Source organism: Aquarana catesbeiana, linkage group LG10 (genome assembly GCF_042186555.1).
Source record: "Aquarana catesbeiana isolate 2022-GZ linkage group LG10, ASM4218655v1, whole genome shotgun sequence".
NCBI lineage: Eukaryota > Metazoa > Chordata > Amphibia > Anura > Ranidae > Aquarana > Aquarana catesbeiana.
In genome coordinates this window covers 256,197,628-256,213,422 of record NC_133333.1, presented here as the reverse complement: position 1 = coordinate 256,213,422, position 15,795 = coordinate 256,197,628, and the positions used below count along the sequence as shown (strand labels likewise).

Here is a 15,795-nt window from a genome sequence, read left to right as displayed (position 1 = left end):
TTTCATGAATAATAATAAAAAAAAAAAAAAAAAAAAAAAAAAACTAAACAGTAAAGTTAGCCCAATTTGTTTGTATAATGTGAAAGATGATGTTACGCCGAGTAAATAGACGCCTAACATGTCACGCTTTGAAATTGCACCCGCTCGTGGAATGGCGGCAAACTACGATACCTAAAAATCTCCATAGGTGACGCTTTAAAAAAAAAAAATGTAATGGTTACCAGGTTAGAGTTACAGAGGAGGTCTTTTGCTAGAATTATTGCTCTCACTCTAACGATCGCGATGATACCTTACATGCCAATGACAGCCGAGTAAATCGGAAGTGACGTCGCTTCCATGTGTTCACATAGGAGACTGTAACAAAGCCGTTTCCGTCTTTGTTTCAGTCTTACTCTAGCCGGCGGAAGTGCCGGAGCATGGATCGGGTCTCCCGGTGGGACGGGGAGGGGCCCGGAGAGAGCGGCAGAAGGCGAGGGGACGGACGTCCCCTCCTGTTCGTTTGGGATAAGAGCCCAGTGGCTTTTAGCCGCATCGGTTGACATCCCTGAAGAGCCGACCACTCGCTCTAAGCAATGGTACCCGGGGTGATGTCATATCATTCCGGTATAACCCCTGAAATCCGAGGACGCAAATGTGCGTACGGTCGGTGCTAAGGGGTTAAAAACCTCTAATGCTGATCAGTTTTTTGAGGTGATTGTGAATTATGGCCTTAGAATACCTACATTGGTTTACATACATGTACACGCCCTGTGTGCACTTTTACATGTTCTGGTGTGTGCAGGGCAGTGGAGGTTATGTTTACATTTTTTAAAAATACATTTTCTTATAATTCTTCATTTTTTTAACTTACACATTTTTATTTAACCACTTAAGGACCGAGCCTCTTTTTTTTTTTTTTGCTTGAAAATTACTTAGAACCCCCAAACATTATACATTTTTGCTAACACCCTAGAGAATAAAATGGCGGTCGTTGCAATACTTTCTGTCACACCGTATTTGCGCAGCGGTCTTCCAAGCGTACTTTTTTTTTTTTGGTAAAAATACACTTTTTTGAATTAAAAAATAGACAATAGTAAAGTTAGCCCAATTTTTTTTTTTTATATTGTGAAAGATAATGTTACGCCGAGTAAATTGATACCCAACATGTCACGCTTCAAAATTGTGACCGCTCGTGGAATGACGACAAAACCTTTTACCTTTAAAAATCTCCATAGGCAACGTTTAAAAAATTCTACAGGTTGCATGTTTTGAGTCACAGAGGCGGTCTAGGGCGAGAATTATTGCTCTCGCTCTAACGATCGCGGCGACACCTCACATGTGCGGTTTGAACACCGTTTACATATGCGGGCGCTGCTCACGTATGCGTTCGCTTCTGCGCGCGAGCTCGGTGTATTTTTACACTGCTCTTTTAAAAAAAAAAAAAAATAATAATAATTTTGTCACTTTTATTCCTATTACAAGGAATGTAAACGTCTCTTGTAATAGAAAATAAAAGCATGACAGGATCTCCTAAATATGAGATTTGGGGATCTCATATTTACACTAGAATGCAAAAAAAAAAAAAAATGTCATTTGAAAAAAAAAATAAAAAAAAATAAAAACGCTCTTTATGAGCTATGGGCAGAGGTAACGTTTTGACGTCGCTTCCGCCCTGCCATGGTATGGAGACAGGTGGGGGCCATCTTCCCGTCACTCATCTCCATACCACACACAGAAGAGGATCCGATCGCTTCCGCCACTGCCGACAGCTCCGGCAAGCGGCGGAGCGCAGCGGGAGGGGGGCCCTCTCCCGCCGCCGATAAGCGATCTTGCGGCAAATCCGCCGCAGAGACCACTATTATCGGAAACCAGACCGCCGGCCGAAGAAGAGGATATCAGGGTTACGGCAGCTAGCTGCTGCCATAACAAAGATATCCCTCTTCAAATTTAGGACGTATATCAGTGTGCGGCGGTCCGGAAGTGGTTAAAAGAGCTGTATGGAGTTTTTTTTGTTTTTTTTTTAATTCACACTTACCTAGGTAGATGTTGCCATCGGTCTCCCCGGCGGCTCGAACACTTCGAACCGAGCAATCAAACCTCGCCCATCGCTCAGTTCTCACAGCTCCGTGAGCAGAGAGCTGCTGACTGCCAATCAGCAGCTCTGTGCTCTGCCCACTCCGCGCTCACAGGAGTGCTGGGATGTGGAGGGGGCGGGAGCGGCCGCCTCAGGCTCTCAGCGGCTGGCTGAGAGGCTGAGCCGGGTCCTGGTCCAAGCTTGTGGGTGGATCCCGACTCCATGGTCGTGATGACGCCCGAGCCTGGACCGACTCCGTGACGTCAGCAGACAGCGGACTTCAGCCCGCTCTCGGTTAAAAAAACGGGTCACAAGAGTGCAAAACGAACTGCACTCCAGAGGAGGAGTACAGCCAAACAAGCTTTGCTTGTACTTCTCCTTTAAAGCGGAGGTCCGCTCAAAAAAATAAAATAAAAATTTAAAAGCCAACAGCTACACATACTGCAGCTCCTGACTTTTAATAATTGGACACTTACCTGTCCTGAAGTCCCGCGATGTCTGCACCGCAGCCGATGTTTCCATTGAGGGTAAGGGAACCCAGCAGTGTAGCCTTACGGATTCACGCCGAGAACCCTACTGCGCATGCGCGAGGCCCCGCTCCTCTCTCCTACTGGCCCAGTGACAGGGAGAGGAGGAGGGAGCCCCGCGGTGATGTCACGCGGCCGCGGCCCGGACTCCCAGAAGTGGGAACAGGATATCCTGTCCCCCCTCCCCCCCAAAAGGTGCCAATTGTGGCACCGGAGGGGGAGAGGAGACAAATGAGTGGAAGTTCCACTTTTGGGTGTAACTCCGCTTTAACTTTATTGGTATTACAAGAGATAACAAGCCCCCATGTGACAGCACTGAGCAGGTGACAGGTACTCTTTATGGAGACATAAACCACAATGTCTTTCCTGCTCTTCATAGCAGTTATTCAAGCATACATCATGCTTGAATAGCTGTTTCCATATCTGTATCAGCCAGGGATTGACAGGTCTGAAACCAGAAACACTCAGAGCATCATTGAATGCAGAGTTCAAGGAATTGATGTTCCTCGGTCTCCTCCCGCCCACCATCCTGAAACCCATCAATGAGGTCCTGGGCTCGCAGGAAGAGCAGAAGAGCCTGGGAACCACGCAGGGGGTTGGCAGTGGGGGACCAGACCACCTGCACTGTAAACGTGATCACTTACACAAACCCCCCCCCACCTTGTGATAGCTTTGGGAAGTGACAGGTCCTCTTTAGGCTACATTCACACTAGCAATTAGGGCTGGTGTGAATTGTAGTGGCAGTGCAGAAAGCCATGAATAGCTGGGGCCGCCACCGTCCTGTCATTATAGTGACCGGGGGGCCGGCTGCTGAACCTGCCCACTGAGAGCTGCAGAAGGAACCGCTTGCTACAATTCACTCCGGCCCTAATCGCCAGTGTGCATACCTCCCAAACTTTTAGAGATGGGAATGAGGGACACCTATCAGCAAAAGTATGCAGGCATAGGACACACCCCTTGCCACGCCCCCTTAAAGGAGAATTGTACAGATAAAAAAACAAGATTGGTTCAACCCAAAAGTGCTTTTTTTAACCACTACTCTTCCTTTATATCGGCTTTTGGAATTTACAAATGCAGCAATTTAGAAACCAGATGAAAGGTTTAGCACTGGGAAACACTTTTTCATAGATAAAAAGTGTATTTTTTATACATCTATATAGATCAGACCAAAAATGGGGGACAAATGAGGAGGAATGAGGGACAGAGGGACATTGCTCCAAATCAGGGACAGTCCCTCGAAATCAGGGACAGTTGGAAGCTATGACTGTGAGTGCGGCCTTATGGAGACATCAGGGGTCTATTAGATCTCTGATGTCTCCTCTGCCCTCCACAGCGGGGGTTTAGGATATGACAAGCACATGTTTTACATTTTTGTTAAGATCATCACCAAAATCATTCTGTCCTAAGGAAATAATAAGCAATAGGCACAAGGATGGAGCTTCACCACTAGATGACCAATCTACCACCACCCCCAGTCTCCTACCTGTGGTTCATTAGCCGATGTATCATCATCCACTCTGGCTTTATCCCGTAGCGATAATACTTCTCCTCCATTTTTGCATACTGGGGGTCTTTGTTTTTTCTTTTCTCACTCTTGCTGTCCTCGTCCCCTGACCCGTAGTCAAAGGGCGGCGGGTCATCCATATCGTTCTTTCTTTGGTAATTTCGGAACATAACTGTGTGGTAGAGCTCCAGCTGAAAACACCAAACGCACCCATTAAAACTACCAGATATTAAACCTCTGGAAAGGATTATACGGCTACACTGGGATAGATGCTGCGCACCTTTATTAATAATAAGGAATTAAAGAGGGATTGCTTTTCAGGAAAAACTTAGTGGAACCTCGGATTGCGAGTAACGAGGTTAACGAGCGTTTCGCAATACAGGTTACTATTTAAAAATCCTGACTCGGTTTGCGAGTGTCGTCTCGCAAGACGAGCAGGATTCAAGCCTCTGCAGTGTGCAGTACCGCATTTAGCCAGAGGTGCGGGGGCGCCGGTGACACTCGGAGCCGTTCAGAAATACTCTGTTCCCGAGCCTTTCCGAGTATTTCCGAGTCTCTCCGGCGCCCCCCCCGCCTCTGGCCACATGCGGTATTGCATGCAATGGAAGTCAATGTGGAACGAATTATCTTCGTTTCCATTGTCTTCTATGGGGAAACTCGCTTTGATATGTGAGTGCTTTGGATTACAAGCATTCTTCTTGGAACGGATTATGCTCGTAATCCAAGGTTCCACTGTATACTGACATGGGCACGCATTCCTTCAACACTGATGAAACGCATCGATGTTCCTTTTTAAGTTGCCTTCCTTGTACTTAGCTACCAAAGTTCCCTCTCCTGTTACTCAGGGGTGTTATTATTCGGCTCGCTGAGCTCCCTGTTTAAAGGCAATGTATAGTATTTTCTTTACTAAAGTAGAACTATAGGCAACACTCCCCCCCCCCCCCCCCCCATTTTAAATGGCGTAATAAAGGATTATAACCCCTGTCAGATATTTTTTTTTTGCCATCTGTGTCCCACTGGGGAGATTTACCTTCACTTCCTATCTCATAGCCAACACAGGAAGTGAGAGGAAATCCCTGCAAATTAAGGGAATTCCTTGGGGACCCCCCCAGGTCACCAGAACTAGTGTCCCCCATTAAAAGATTTCCCCCTCTATGACTTCTCCGGGGACAAACCATAATTTGGGATTTCTTTTACTTTCAATGATAATGGTAAACAGGTCAAATAGTGAGGAGGGGACACCGATGGCAATAAAAACCGACAGGGGGTCTAATCCCTCTCCACACCATCCAAAACTAAAAAAAATAAATTTTCCTTTACTTACACTTTAATCCACAGGACTACATTGTTTCTTTTATTAATCTCCTTTTAGTAGTAAGGTAAATAGTTTATATGGGCCAGCAAGAGGCCCACAGCACCCGACCATAGTACAGTGAAACCTCGGATTGCGAGTAACGCGGTTTACGAGCGTTTCGCAATACGGGCGTTTTGCTTTGAAGTGCACTGTTAACTGTGGGACCTTATTATAGACAGGTGTGTGCCTTTCCAAATAACTTCCAATCACCTTAAAGCGGGGTTCCAGCCGCAGTTTTTTTTTTTTTTAAGACAGCAGCTACAAACACTGTAGCTGCTGACTTTAAATAAGTACTTACCTGTCCTGGGTGCCCACGATGTCGGCCGCTCGAGGCCGTCCCGTCCCTCGGCTCTCGGGTCCCGGCACCGCCATCCTAACTAAGGGAAACAGGCAGTGGAGCCTTGCGGCTTCACTGCCAATTTCCTACTGCACACGTGCGAGCGGCGCGGCGCTCTGTGAATGGCCCCGTGGTTTTCTGGGAAGACAAACAGTTCTCAGAAGACAACGGGGCCGCTCACCGAGGAGCAGGACACGCCGCGGAATAGGAAGAGGCAGATTAGGAAGACTGCCTAGCAACAAAGGTTTCAGGTAAGTAATTTTTTTTTTTTCACATTTTTTTTTTTTTTTTGCAGATTTTTGGTGCAATTTTTTTTTTTTAAGGTGGCCCTCCACTTTAATTTACCACAGGTGGACTCCAATCAAGTTGTAGAATCATCTCATGGATGATCAGTGGAAAGAGGAGGCACCTGAGCTCAATTCTGAGTGTGATGGCAAAGGCTGTGATATTTGTGTACATGGGAGGAGCCTGTGATAATTATGTACATGGGATTTTTTCATATTTAATAAATTTGCAAAGATTTCAAACAAACTTCTTTCACGTTGTCATTATGGGGGTTGTTTGTAGAATTTTGAGGAAAAGAATGAATTTAATCCATTTTGGAATAAGGCTGTAACATAAAATGTGGAAAAAGTGAAGCGCTGTGAATACTTTCTGGATGCAATGTATATTTCTACTTTCTGTAGAGATGGGTCATATTTCAAGACAACCAGCGGGGGGCGGGGTTTGGACAAAAAGAAACTGATGAATTAAAAGTACTTTGTGGGCCATACATCTCTTGTGGGTCACAGGAATGCACATTTGCTCTCCTGTAACAAAGAGTCATCTGATCGAGAGCGATTATCTGCTATTAGTGAATGTGGCAGACCTGCGCCAGGCTCTGGAAGGATCCCAACGATACTGTCGGTATCCACCCAGCTTGATTGACAGCTCGACCGACCCCTTCCCTTCCGGGCACTCCAGTGAGTGATGGAGGGGCAGAGCGGAGAGCGGTGACCAACAATCACTACTCTCTACTTCCCAAAAACCTGAAAACTGAGCAATCAACGGTCCTGTGATTATTCAGTTTTGAGCTGCAGCATAGAAATGATTATGGATGTTTGCTTGTTTTTTTTTTTTTTTTTTTTTTTTTTTTTTTTTACAAACCTATCCTTCTACCTTATCCCTTTACCTTATATCTGACAGTTTTACAGAGCTCTAGAAATACAGCTATCACTACATTCCCGAAGCTCTGACAGAAGAGACGCTGCCTTCTAATAAACAGCATCCCTGACTGCCCCTCCCCTCCCCCCTGCTGCCCATTCAGAGGAGCCTTTGCATTTTGTGAATTAGTTCACCTTACACAAAGCGCTCTGTGATTGGGTAGCAGGAGGGGAGGGGCAGGTACGGCAGCTGCAGGCAACTCTGCATCTGTTGGAGCCGAGACCAGGAGTTCCAGCATTAGAGCATCAAAAGGTATAGCGATGGCTACGCTCCCGGTGCTCCTCAAAAATGTAAATAGTAAATTAGACAGATAAGTCCACCAGGTCACATGCACCTCACTGGATTTAACTCCTAGTAAACAAAAACATTTTCCAGAATGGCTGAATCCAAGCTGAAGATGGGGGGGGGGGCACACTTTCCTGCAGGTCCACTTTACAAAAAAAAAAAAAAAAAAAAGTAGTCTCACCTGTAATTCTTTCACCCATGAGCAGTGCCAGTAGGAAAGCCCCGCCCACTTGACAAAGAACTCTCTCTCTGGAATCCCTTCCATAGGCTTAGGTGGAGGCATGAGTGGATCAATCATAGTAGGAGGGGCTGGTGCAAATGAGGGCGGTTCTCTCCACCTCCAGTGCAGGATCCGTTGAACTTTGCCCTTTAACGGCGGACACTATTAAAAAAAACAAAAATATATTTTGCAATAAAAAAAGAAGTGAATTTATTTACCCAGAAAAGTCAAGGAGTATGCAGTGATTTGTGGCTCACCAACACGGGGATCGTTGGGAGGTGTGCTGTAGATGCCAAAAAGGGAAATGGGACTGACAAGGCAGTGTCCATGGTAATATGTAAATACCACGAACCGTGTGTTACCGATCGCTTGGGTCATTTAAACACCGACTTTGGGCAACTAAAAAATAATCTCTTACAGTGGGGCTGAGCCTGCACTGCAAGGGTTAATTGCTCATTTTGGCCTAGGGAAGGGATATGCAATTAGCGGACCCCCAGCTGTTGCAGAACTACAAATCCCATGAGGCATAGCAAGACTCTGACAGCCACAAGCATGACACCCAGAGGCATGATGGGACTTGTAGTTTTGCAACAGCTGGAGGTCCACTAAATGCATATCCCTGGCCTAGGTGAACAGAAAAAAAAAAAAAAAGAAAAAGGGAAGGTCTATTTATCCAATCCTCCGCTCCTCACCACAGTTAGAGCAGTCCATGCAGCTTCTTCTTCTCCCACACTTCAGTGGTCTAGGGTCCTGACGTCATCAAGACCAAAGCAGGGTCCCTAGCCCTGCACAGGACGTGATGACGCAAAGAGACAGTCCACTGCCAGAGCCTGGGGAGGTGCCATTTGCCGGGGGAGCGAAGGATCAGGTAAGTGAAACTATTTCTCCTCTCCCATAGACCAGAGATCTCCAAACTTTCTAAGCAAAGGGCCAGTTTGCTGTCCTTCAGACTTTAGGAGGGTTGGACTGTGGCCAATGAGAGTAGAAAGTGCCTCAGACTTGGCCGGTCAGCGGGGGGTAAAATAATTACATAATGCCTGTGGGCAATAGGAGGTATTGGTAGTAGTTGGAAGAATCATTTCCATCGTTGGTATCAGTGGAAGAAAAATCCCCATCAATGGTGTCGGTAAAGTATAGTGTCCCATCTATGGAGTCAGTAGGACAAATAGTGCCCCATCATTGGTATCAGTGGGAGGAATAGAGCCCATCATTGGTATCAGTGGGAGGAATAGTGGCCCATCATTGGTGTCGGTGGGAGGAATAGAGCCCCATCATTGGTGTCAGTGGGAGGAATAGTGCCCCATCATTGGTATCAGTGGGAGGAATGAAGCCCCATCATTGGTGTCAGTGGGAGGAATAGTGCCCCATCATTGGTATCAGTGGGAGGAATGAAGCCCCATCATTGGTATCAGTGGGAGGAATAGTTCCCCATCATTGGTATCAGTGGGAGGAATAGAGCCCATCATTGGTATCAGTGGGAGGAATAGTGGCCCATCATTGGTATCAGTGGGAGGAATAGTGGCCCATCATTGGTATCAGTGGGAGGAATAGTGCCCCATCATTGGTATCAGTGGAGGAATAGAGCCCCATCATTGGTGTCAGTGGGAGGAATACAATGTATTTTCTAACCCAGGGTTCAGATAAAACAACAGGTACCTGATCTGGGCTCATTTCCACCATAACTGACTTCCAGGGGCCGAACATGCAGAGGGCCATGAAAGACCACGTAGAAAGGTGCCCAGGTAGGTGCATGCCTACGTCCTTACCGTGCAACGTGGGCATAGCCATTCACCGTTTGGTATTTCAGGCAGAGGTGGGTTAAGACAGTGCAAATGGTAGGAGGAGGGGCAAGTGTCACAGCACAAGAGCTCCCCTCCGTCTTTACAGACACGACAAAACTCCATATGGTCATCCTCCTCATCCTCTTCTTCAACTCCATCATCTTCATCCTCTTCTTCCTCCTTTGGCTCCCATTGGATGCCTTCTTTTTCCTACAAGACCATTCAAATGTCACAGTATGTATAACCACTCGCTTACCGGGGAAAATTTTGTTATTTTTTTTGCACATGTTAAATTCTCCATTTTATGATAGAAATTACTACAACCTCCTCAATGAGTATATATTTTCTGAAAGCAGAGACCCTGAAGAATAAAATTGTGGTAGTTGTAGATTAAAAATATAAATAAATAAATCTGGTTGAGTCGAGTAAATAGCTACCAAATATGTCAAGCTTTAAAACTGTACACGCCCGTGGAATCACAAAAAAACTAAGATACCCAAAATTGTCAACTGGTGACACTCTAAATGCTTTTACAGGTAATACCTTTAGAGTTAACCATGAAGTATGGCCCTACAATGAATGCTCTCACTCAGATGTTTGCGATGATACGTCATGTGTGGCACAAAGGAGGTTTACACACACCTGCTTACCCTATGCTGTGCTTTTTATATGGGGTTTGTATGGGGGTTGCAAAAGGGGGCTTTAAAAAAACCTCCTGATCTCATTGGACAAGTTGTTTCCTGCTCTCGCGAGCTCCCCCAGGAAGCACTGCAGGTGGTGCGGTTGGTGGATCTGAGCTATTTGAGAGCCAAATAAAGATGATTGGGCGGCTCTAGAGCTGCCCAGATCACTTTTATCAGAAAGCACTTCGCCGGCCCTTAATGCCGGTACCAAGAACTCACAGCTGCAGCCATGAGGCTGATTGAACCACTTCTCCAACATATTGTATATAAATGTACCTTGGAAGACAAGTGGTTATAAAAGTCAGTTTTGTACCACTTTAAAACATCCATGTGGTTTAAGACTAGGTTCACATCTATGCAGGTTGTGGTTGATGTGTTTCTGGTGCGTTTTGCATTTTTGAACACTTTTTTTTTTTGAGAGTGTAAAGTAGCATCAAAGCAGGAACCTTTCAGTGTCCAAAATTGCATGTTAGGGTTAAGGGCTAAGGTTAGGGTTAGAGTTAGTGGTTAATCGTAAGGGTTAGCTGTCTAACCATAACAATTACCGCTAACCCGAATTCTAAATCTGACCGTATCGCCAACCCTAACAGTAATTCTAACTCTAACTCTATCCCTAACCCCAATTCTAACCCTAACCCCATCTCCAACCCTAACCCTAACCCAATCTCTAACCCTAATGCTAATTCTAACGCTAATTCTAATGCCAGCTCTAACCCTAATTCTAACCCTATCTCTAACCCCAACCCTATCTGTATCCCTAACCCCAATTCTAACCCTAACCCCATCTCCAACCCTAACCCCAATTCCAACCCTAACCCTATCTGTATCCCTAATCCCAATTCTAACCCTAACCCCATCTCCAACCCTAACCCTAATTCTAACCCAATCTCTAACCCTAATTCTATTGCCAGCTCTAACCCCAATTCTAACCCCAACCCTATCTGTATCCCTAACCCCAATTCTAACCCTAACCCCATCTCCAACCCTAACCCTAATGCTAACTCTAACCCTAATTCTAATGCTAACCCCAATTCTATTCCTAACCCTATCTGTATCCCTAACCCTAATTCTAACCCAATCTCTATCCCCAACCCTAATTCTAACTCTACCTCCAACCCTAACCCTATTGTCAACCCTAAACCTAATTCTAACCCAAATTCTACCTCTGACCCTATAATCAACCCTAACCCCAATTCTAACCCTAATGCAAACTCTAACCCTAATTTTATTCCTAACCCTATCTCCAACCCTTACCCTAATTCTAACCCTAACCCTAACCCCATCTCCAACCCTAACCCTAATTCTAACTAATCCCAATTCTAACCCCAATTGTGACTCTAACCCCAATTCTAACCCTAACCCTATCGCCAACACTAACCCCAATTCTAACCCTAATGCTAACTCTAACCCTAACTTTATTCCTAAACCTACCTCCGACCCCAACCCTAACCTCAATTCCAACCCTAACCCTATCTGTATCCCTAACCCCAATTCCAATACTAACCCTAATTCTAACCCAATTTCTAATGCTAACTCTAACCCTAATTCTAATGCTAACCCCAATTCTACTCCTACACCTATCTGTATCCCTAACCCTAATTCTAACCCAATCTCTATCCCCCACCTTAATTCTAACTCTACCTCCAACCCTAACCCTAAACCCTATTGCCAACCCTAAACCTAATTCTAACCCTAATTCTACCTCTGACCCTATCACCAACCCTAACCCCAATTCTAACCCGAATTTTAACTCTAACCCCAATTCTAACCATAACGCTATCGCCAACACTAACCCTAATTCTATTGCCAGCTCTAATCCTAATTCTAACCCTATCTCTAACCCCAACCCTAATTCTAACCTTAACCCTACCTTCGACCCCAACCCTATCCCCAACCCCAACCCCAATTCTAACCCTATTGCCAACCCTAACCCTAATTCTAACCCTAACCCAATTTCTAACCCCAATTCTACCCCTAACCCTAATTCTAACCCAATCTCTATCCCCAACCCTAACCCCAATTCTAACCCTAACCCTATTGCCAACTATAACCCTAATTCTAACTCTGACCCTATCACCAACCCTAACCCCAATGCTAATGCTAACCCTAATTTTATTTCTAACCCTAACCCCATCTCCAACCCTAATTCTAACTAACCCCAATTCTAAGCCTAATTCTGACTCTAACCCTAATTCTATTGCCAGCTCTAACCCTAATTCTAATACTATCTCTAACCCTAACCCTAATTCTAAGCTTAACCCCACCTCCGACCCCAACCCTAACCCCAATTCCAACCGTAACCCTATCTGTATCCCTAACCCCAATTCTAACCCTAACTCCATCTCCAACCCTAACTCTAATCCAATCTCTAACCCTAATGCTAACTCTAACCCTAATTCTATTGCCAGCTCTAACCCTATCTCTAACCCCAACCCTAATTCTAACCTTAACCCTACCTTCTGACCCCAACCCTATCTCCAACCCAAACCCCAATTCCAACCCTAACGCTATCTCCAACCCTAACACTATCTGTATCCCTAACCCAAATTCTAACTCTAACCCCATCTCCAGTCCTAATTCTAACCCAATCTCTAACCCTAATGCTAACTCTAACCCTAATTCTAATGCTAACCCCAATTCTATTCCTAACCCTATCTGTATCCCTAACCCTATTTCTAACCCAATCTCTATCCCCAACCCTAATTTTAACCCTACCTCCAACCCTAACCCTATTGCCAACCCTAACTCTAATTCTAACCCTGACCCTATCACCAACCCTAACCCCAATTCTAACCCTAATGCAAACTCTAACCCTAATTTTATTCCTAAACCCCATCTCCAACCCTAACCCTAATTTTAACCCTAACCCCATCTCCAACCCTAACCCTAATTATAACTAACCCCAATTCTAATCCTAATTTAACTCTAACCCCAATTCTAACCCTATCGCCAACACTAACCCTAATTCTATTGCCAGCTCTAACCTTATCTCTAACCCCAACCCTAATTCTAACCTTAACTTTACCTCCGACCCCAACTCTATCGCCAACCCTAACCCTATCTCCAACCCTAACCCCATCTGTATCCCTAACCCCAATTCTAACCCTAACCCCATCTCCAACCCTAACCCCAATTCTGACCCAATCTCTAACCCTAATGCTAACTCTAACCCTAATTCTAATGCTAACCCCAATTCTATTCCTAACCCTATCTGAATCCCTAACCTTAATTCTAACCCAATCTCTATCCCCAACCCTAATTCTAACCCTACCTCCAACCCTAACCCCAATTCTAACCCTAACCCTATTGCCAACCCTAATTCTAACCCTAACCCCATCTCCAACCCTAACTCCATCTCCAACCCTAATTCTAACCCAATCTCTAACCCTAATTCTAATGCTAACCCCAATTCTATTCCTAACCCTATCTGTATCCCTAACCCTAACCCAATCTCTATCCCCAACCCTAATTCTAACCCTACCACCAACCCTAACCCCAATTCTAACCCCAACCCTATTTCTAACCCCAATTCTAACCCTAACCCCATCTCCAACCCTAACCCAATTTCTAACCTTAATGCTAACTCTAACCCTAATTCTAATGCTAACCCCAATTCTATTCCTAATCCTATCGGTATCCCTAACCCTAATTCTAACCCAATCTCTATCCCCAACCCTTATTCTAACCCTACCTCCAATTCTAACCCTATTGCCAACCCTAATTCTAACCCTGACCCTATCACCAACCCTAACCCCAATTCTAACCCTAATGCAAACTCTAACCCTAATTTTATTCCTAACCCTATCTCCAACCCTAACCCCATCTCCAACCCTAACCCTAATTCTAACTAACCCTAATTTTAACTCTAACCCCAACACTAATTCTAACCTTAACCCTACCTTCAACCCCAACCCTATCGCCAACCCTAACCCCAATTCCAACCCTATCTGTATCCCTAATTCTAACTCTGACCGTATCGCCAACCTTAACAATAATTCTAACTATAATTCTAACTCTATCCCTAACCCCAATTTTAACCCTAACCCCATCTCCAACCCTAACCCAATCTCTAACCCTAATGTTAACTCTAACCCTAATTCTAACCCTATCTGTATCCCTAACCCTAACCCATTCTCTATCCCCAACCCTAATTCTAACTCTACCTCCAACCCTAACCCCAATTCCAACCCTAACTCTAACCCTAATTTTAACCCTGACCCTATCTCCAACCCTAATCCTAACCCTAACCCCATGTCCAACCCTAACCCTAATTCTATCTAACCCTATTGCCAACACTAACCCTAATTCTATTGCCAGCTCTAACCCTAATTCTAACCCTATCTCTAACCCCAACCCTAATTCTAACCTTAACCCTACCTCCGACCCCAACCCTATCTCCAACCCTAACCCCAATTCCAACCCTATCTGTATCCCTAACCCCAATTCTAACTCTGACCGTATCGCCAACCTTAACAATAATTCTAACTATAATTCTGACTATCTCTATCCCTCCAATTCTAACCCTAACCCCATCTCCAACCCTAATTCTCTACCAATCTCTAACTCTATTGCTAACTCTAACCCTAATTCTAATGCTAAACTAAATTCTATTCCTAACCCTATCTGTATCCCTAACCCTAATTCTAACCCAATCTCTATCCCCAACCCTAATTCTAACCCTACCTCCAACCTTAACCCTATTGCCAACCCTAATTCTAACCCTGACCCTATCACCAACCCTAACCCCAACTCTAACCCAAATTTTTTTCCTAACCCCATCTCCAACCCTAATCCTATCGCCAACACTAACCCTAATTCTAACTCTAACCCTAATTCTATTGCCAGCTCTAACCCTAATTCTAACCCCAACCCTAATTCTAACCTTAACCCTACCTCTGACCCCAACCCTATCCCTAACCCTATCTCCAACCCTAACCCTAATTCTAACCCAATCTCTATCCCAACCCCAATTCTAACCATAACCCCATCTCCAACCCCAACCCTAATTCTAACCCTAATTTTATTCCTAACCCTATCTCCAACCCTAACCCTAATTCTAACCCTAACCCCATCTCCAACCCTAACCCGAATTCTAACTCTAACCCCAATTTTAACCCTAATTTTAACTCTAACCCTATCACCAACACTAACCCTAATTCTAACTCTAATGCCCCGTACACACGGTCTGACATTGATCGGACATTCCGACAACAAAATCCTAGGATTTTTTCCGACGGATGTTGGCTCAAACTTGTCTTGCATACACACGGTCACACAAAGTTGTCCGAAAATCCGATCATTCTGAACGCGGTGACGTAAAACATGTACGTCGGGACTATAAAAACGGGGCAGTAGCCAATAGCTTTCATCTCTTTATTTATTCTGAGCATGCGTGGCACTTTGTGCGTCGGATTTGTGTACACGCGATCGGAAATTCCGACAACGGATTTTGTTGTCGGAAAATTTTATAGCCTGCTCTCAAACTTTGTGTGTCGGAAAATTCGATGGAAAATGTGTGATGGAGCCTACGCACGGTGGGAATTTCCGACAACAAGGTCCTATCACACATTTTCCGTCAGAAAATCCGTCCGTGTGTACGGGGCATAACTCTAATTCTATTGCCAACCATAATTCTAACCCTATCTCTAACCCCAACCCTAATTCTAACTTTAAGCCTACCTCTGACCCTAACCCTATTTCCAACCCTAACCCCAATTCTAACCATATCTACAACCGTAACCCTTATTCTAACCTTATCTCTAAACCCAACCCCAATTCTAACCCTATCTCCAACCCTAAACTTAACTCTATCTCTAACTGTAACTCTAATTCTAACTCCAACCCTAAT

At 44.9% G+C, this 15,795-nt stretch overlaps 1 protein-coding gene across 5 annotated transcripts in view; it reads right to left on the bottom strand.

Annotated features, from left to right (window-relative positions):
- The window catches only part of CHD5 (chromodomain helicase DNA binding protein 5), a 295,395-nt gene that overhangs the window by 142,681 nt on the left and 136,919 nt on the right, over positions 1–15,795 (bottom strand). For all 5 annotated transcript variants that reach the window (XM_073603681.1, XM_073603682.1, XM_073603678.1 and 2 more), the window contains exons 9-11: positions 9,250–9,474; positions 7,445–7,645; positions 4,064–4,275 (exon numbers count right to left, since the gene is read on the bottom strand). In XM_073603681.1, coding sequence (XP_073459782.1) covers positions 4,064–4,275; positions 7,445–7,645; positions 9,250–9,474 — 638 coding nt within the window. The remainder of the gene's footprint in view (positions 1–4,063; positions 4,276–7,444; positions 7,646–9,249; positions 9,475–15,795) is intronic.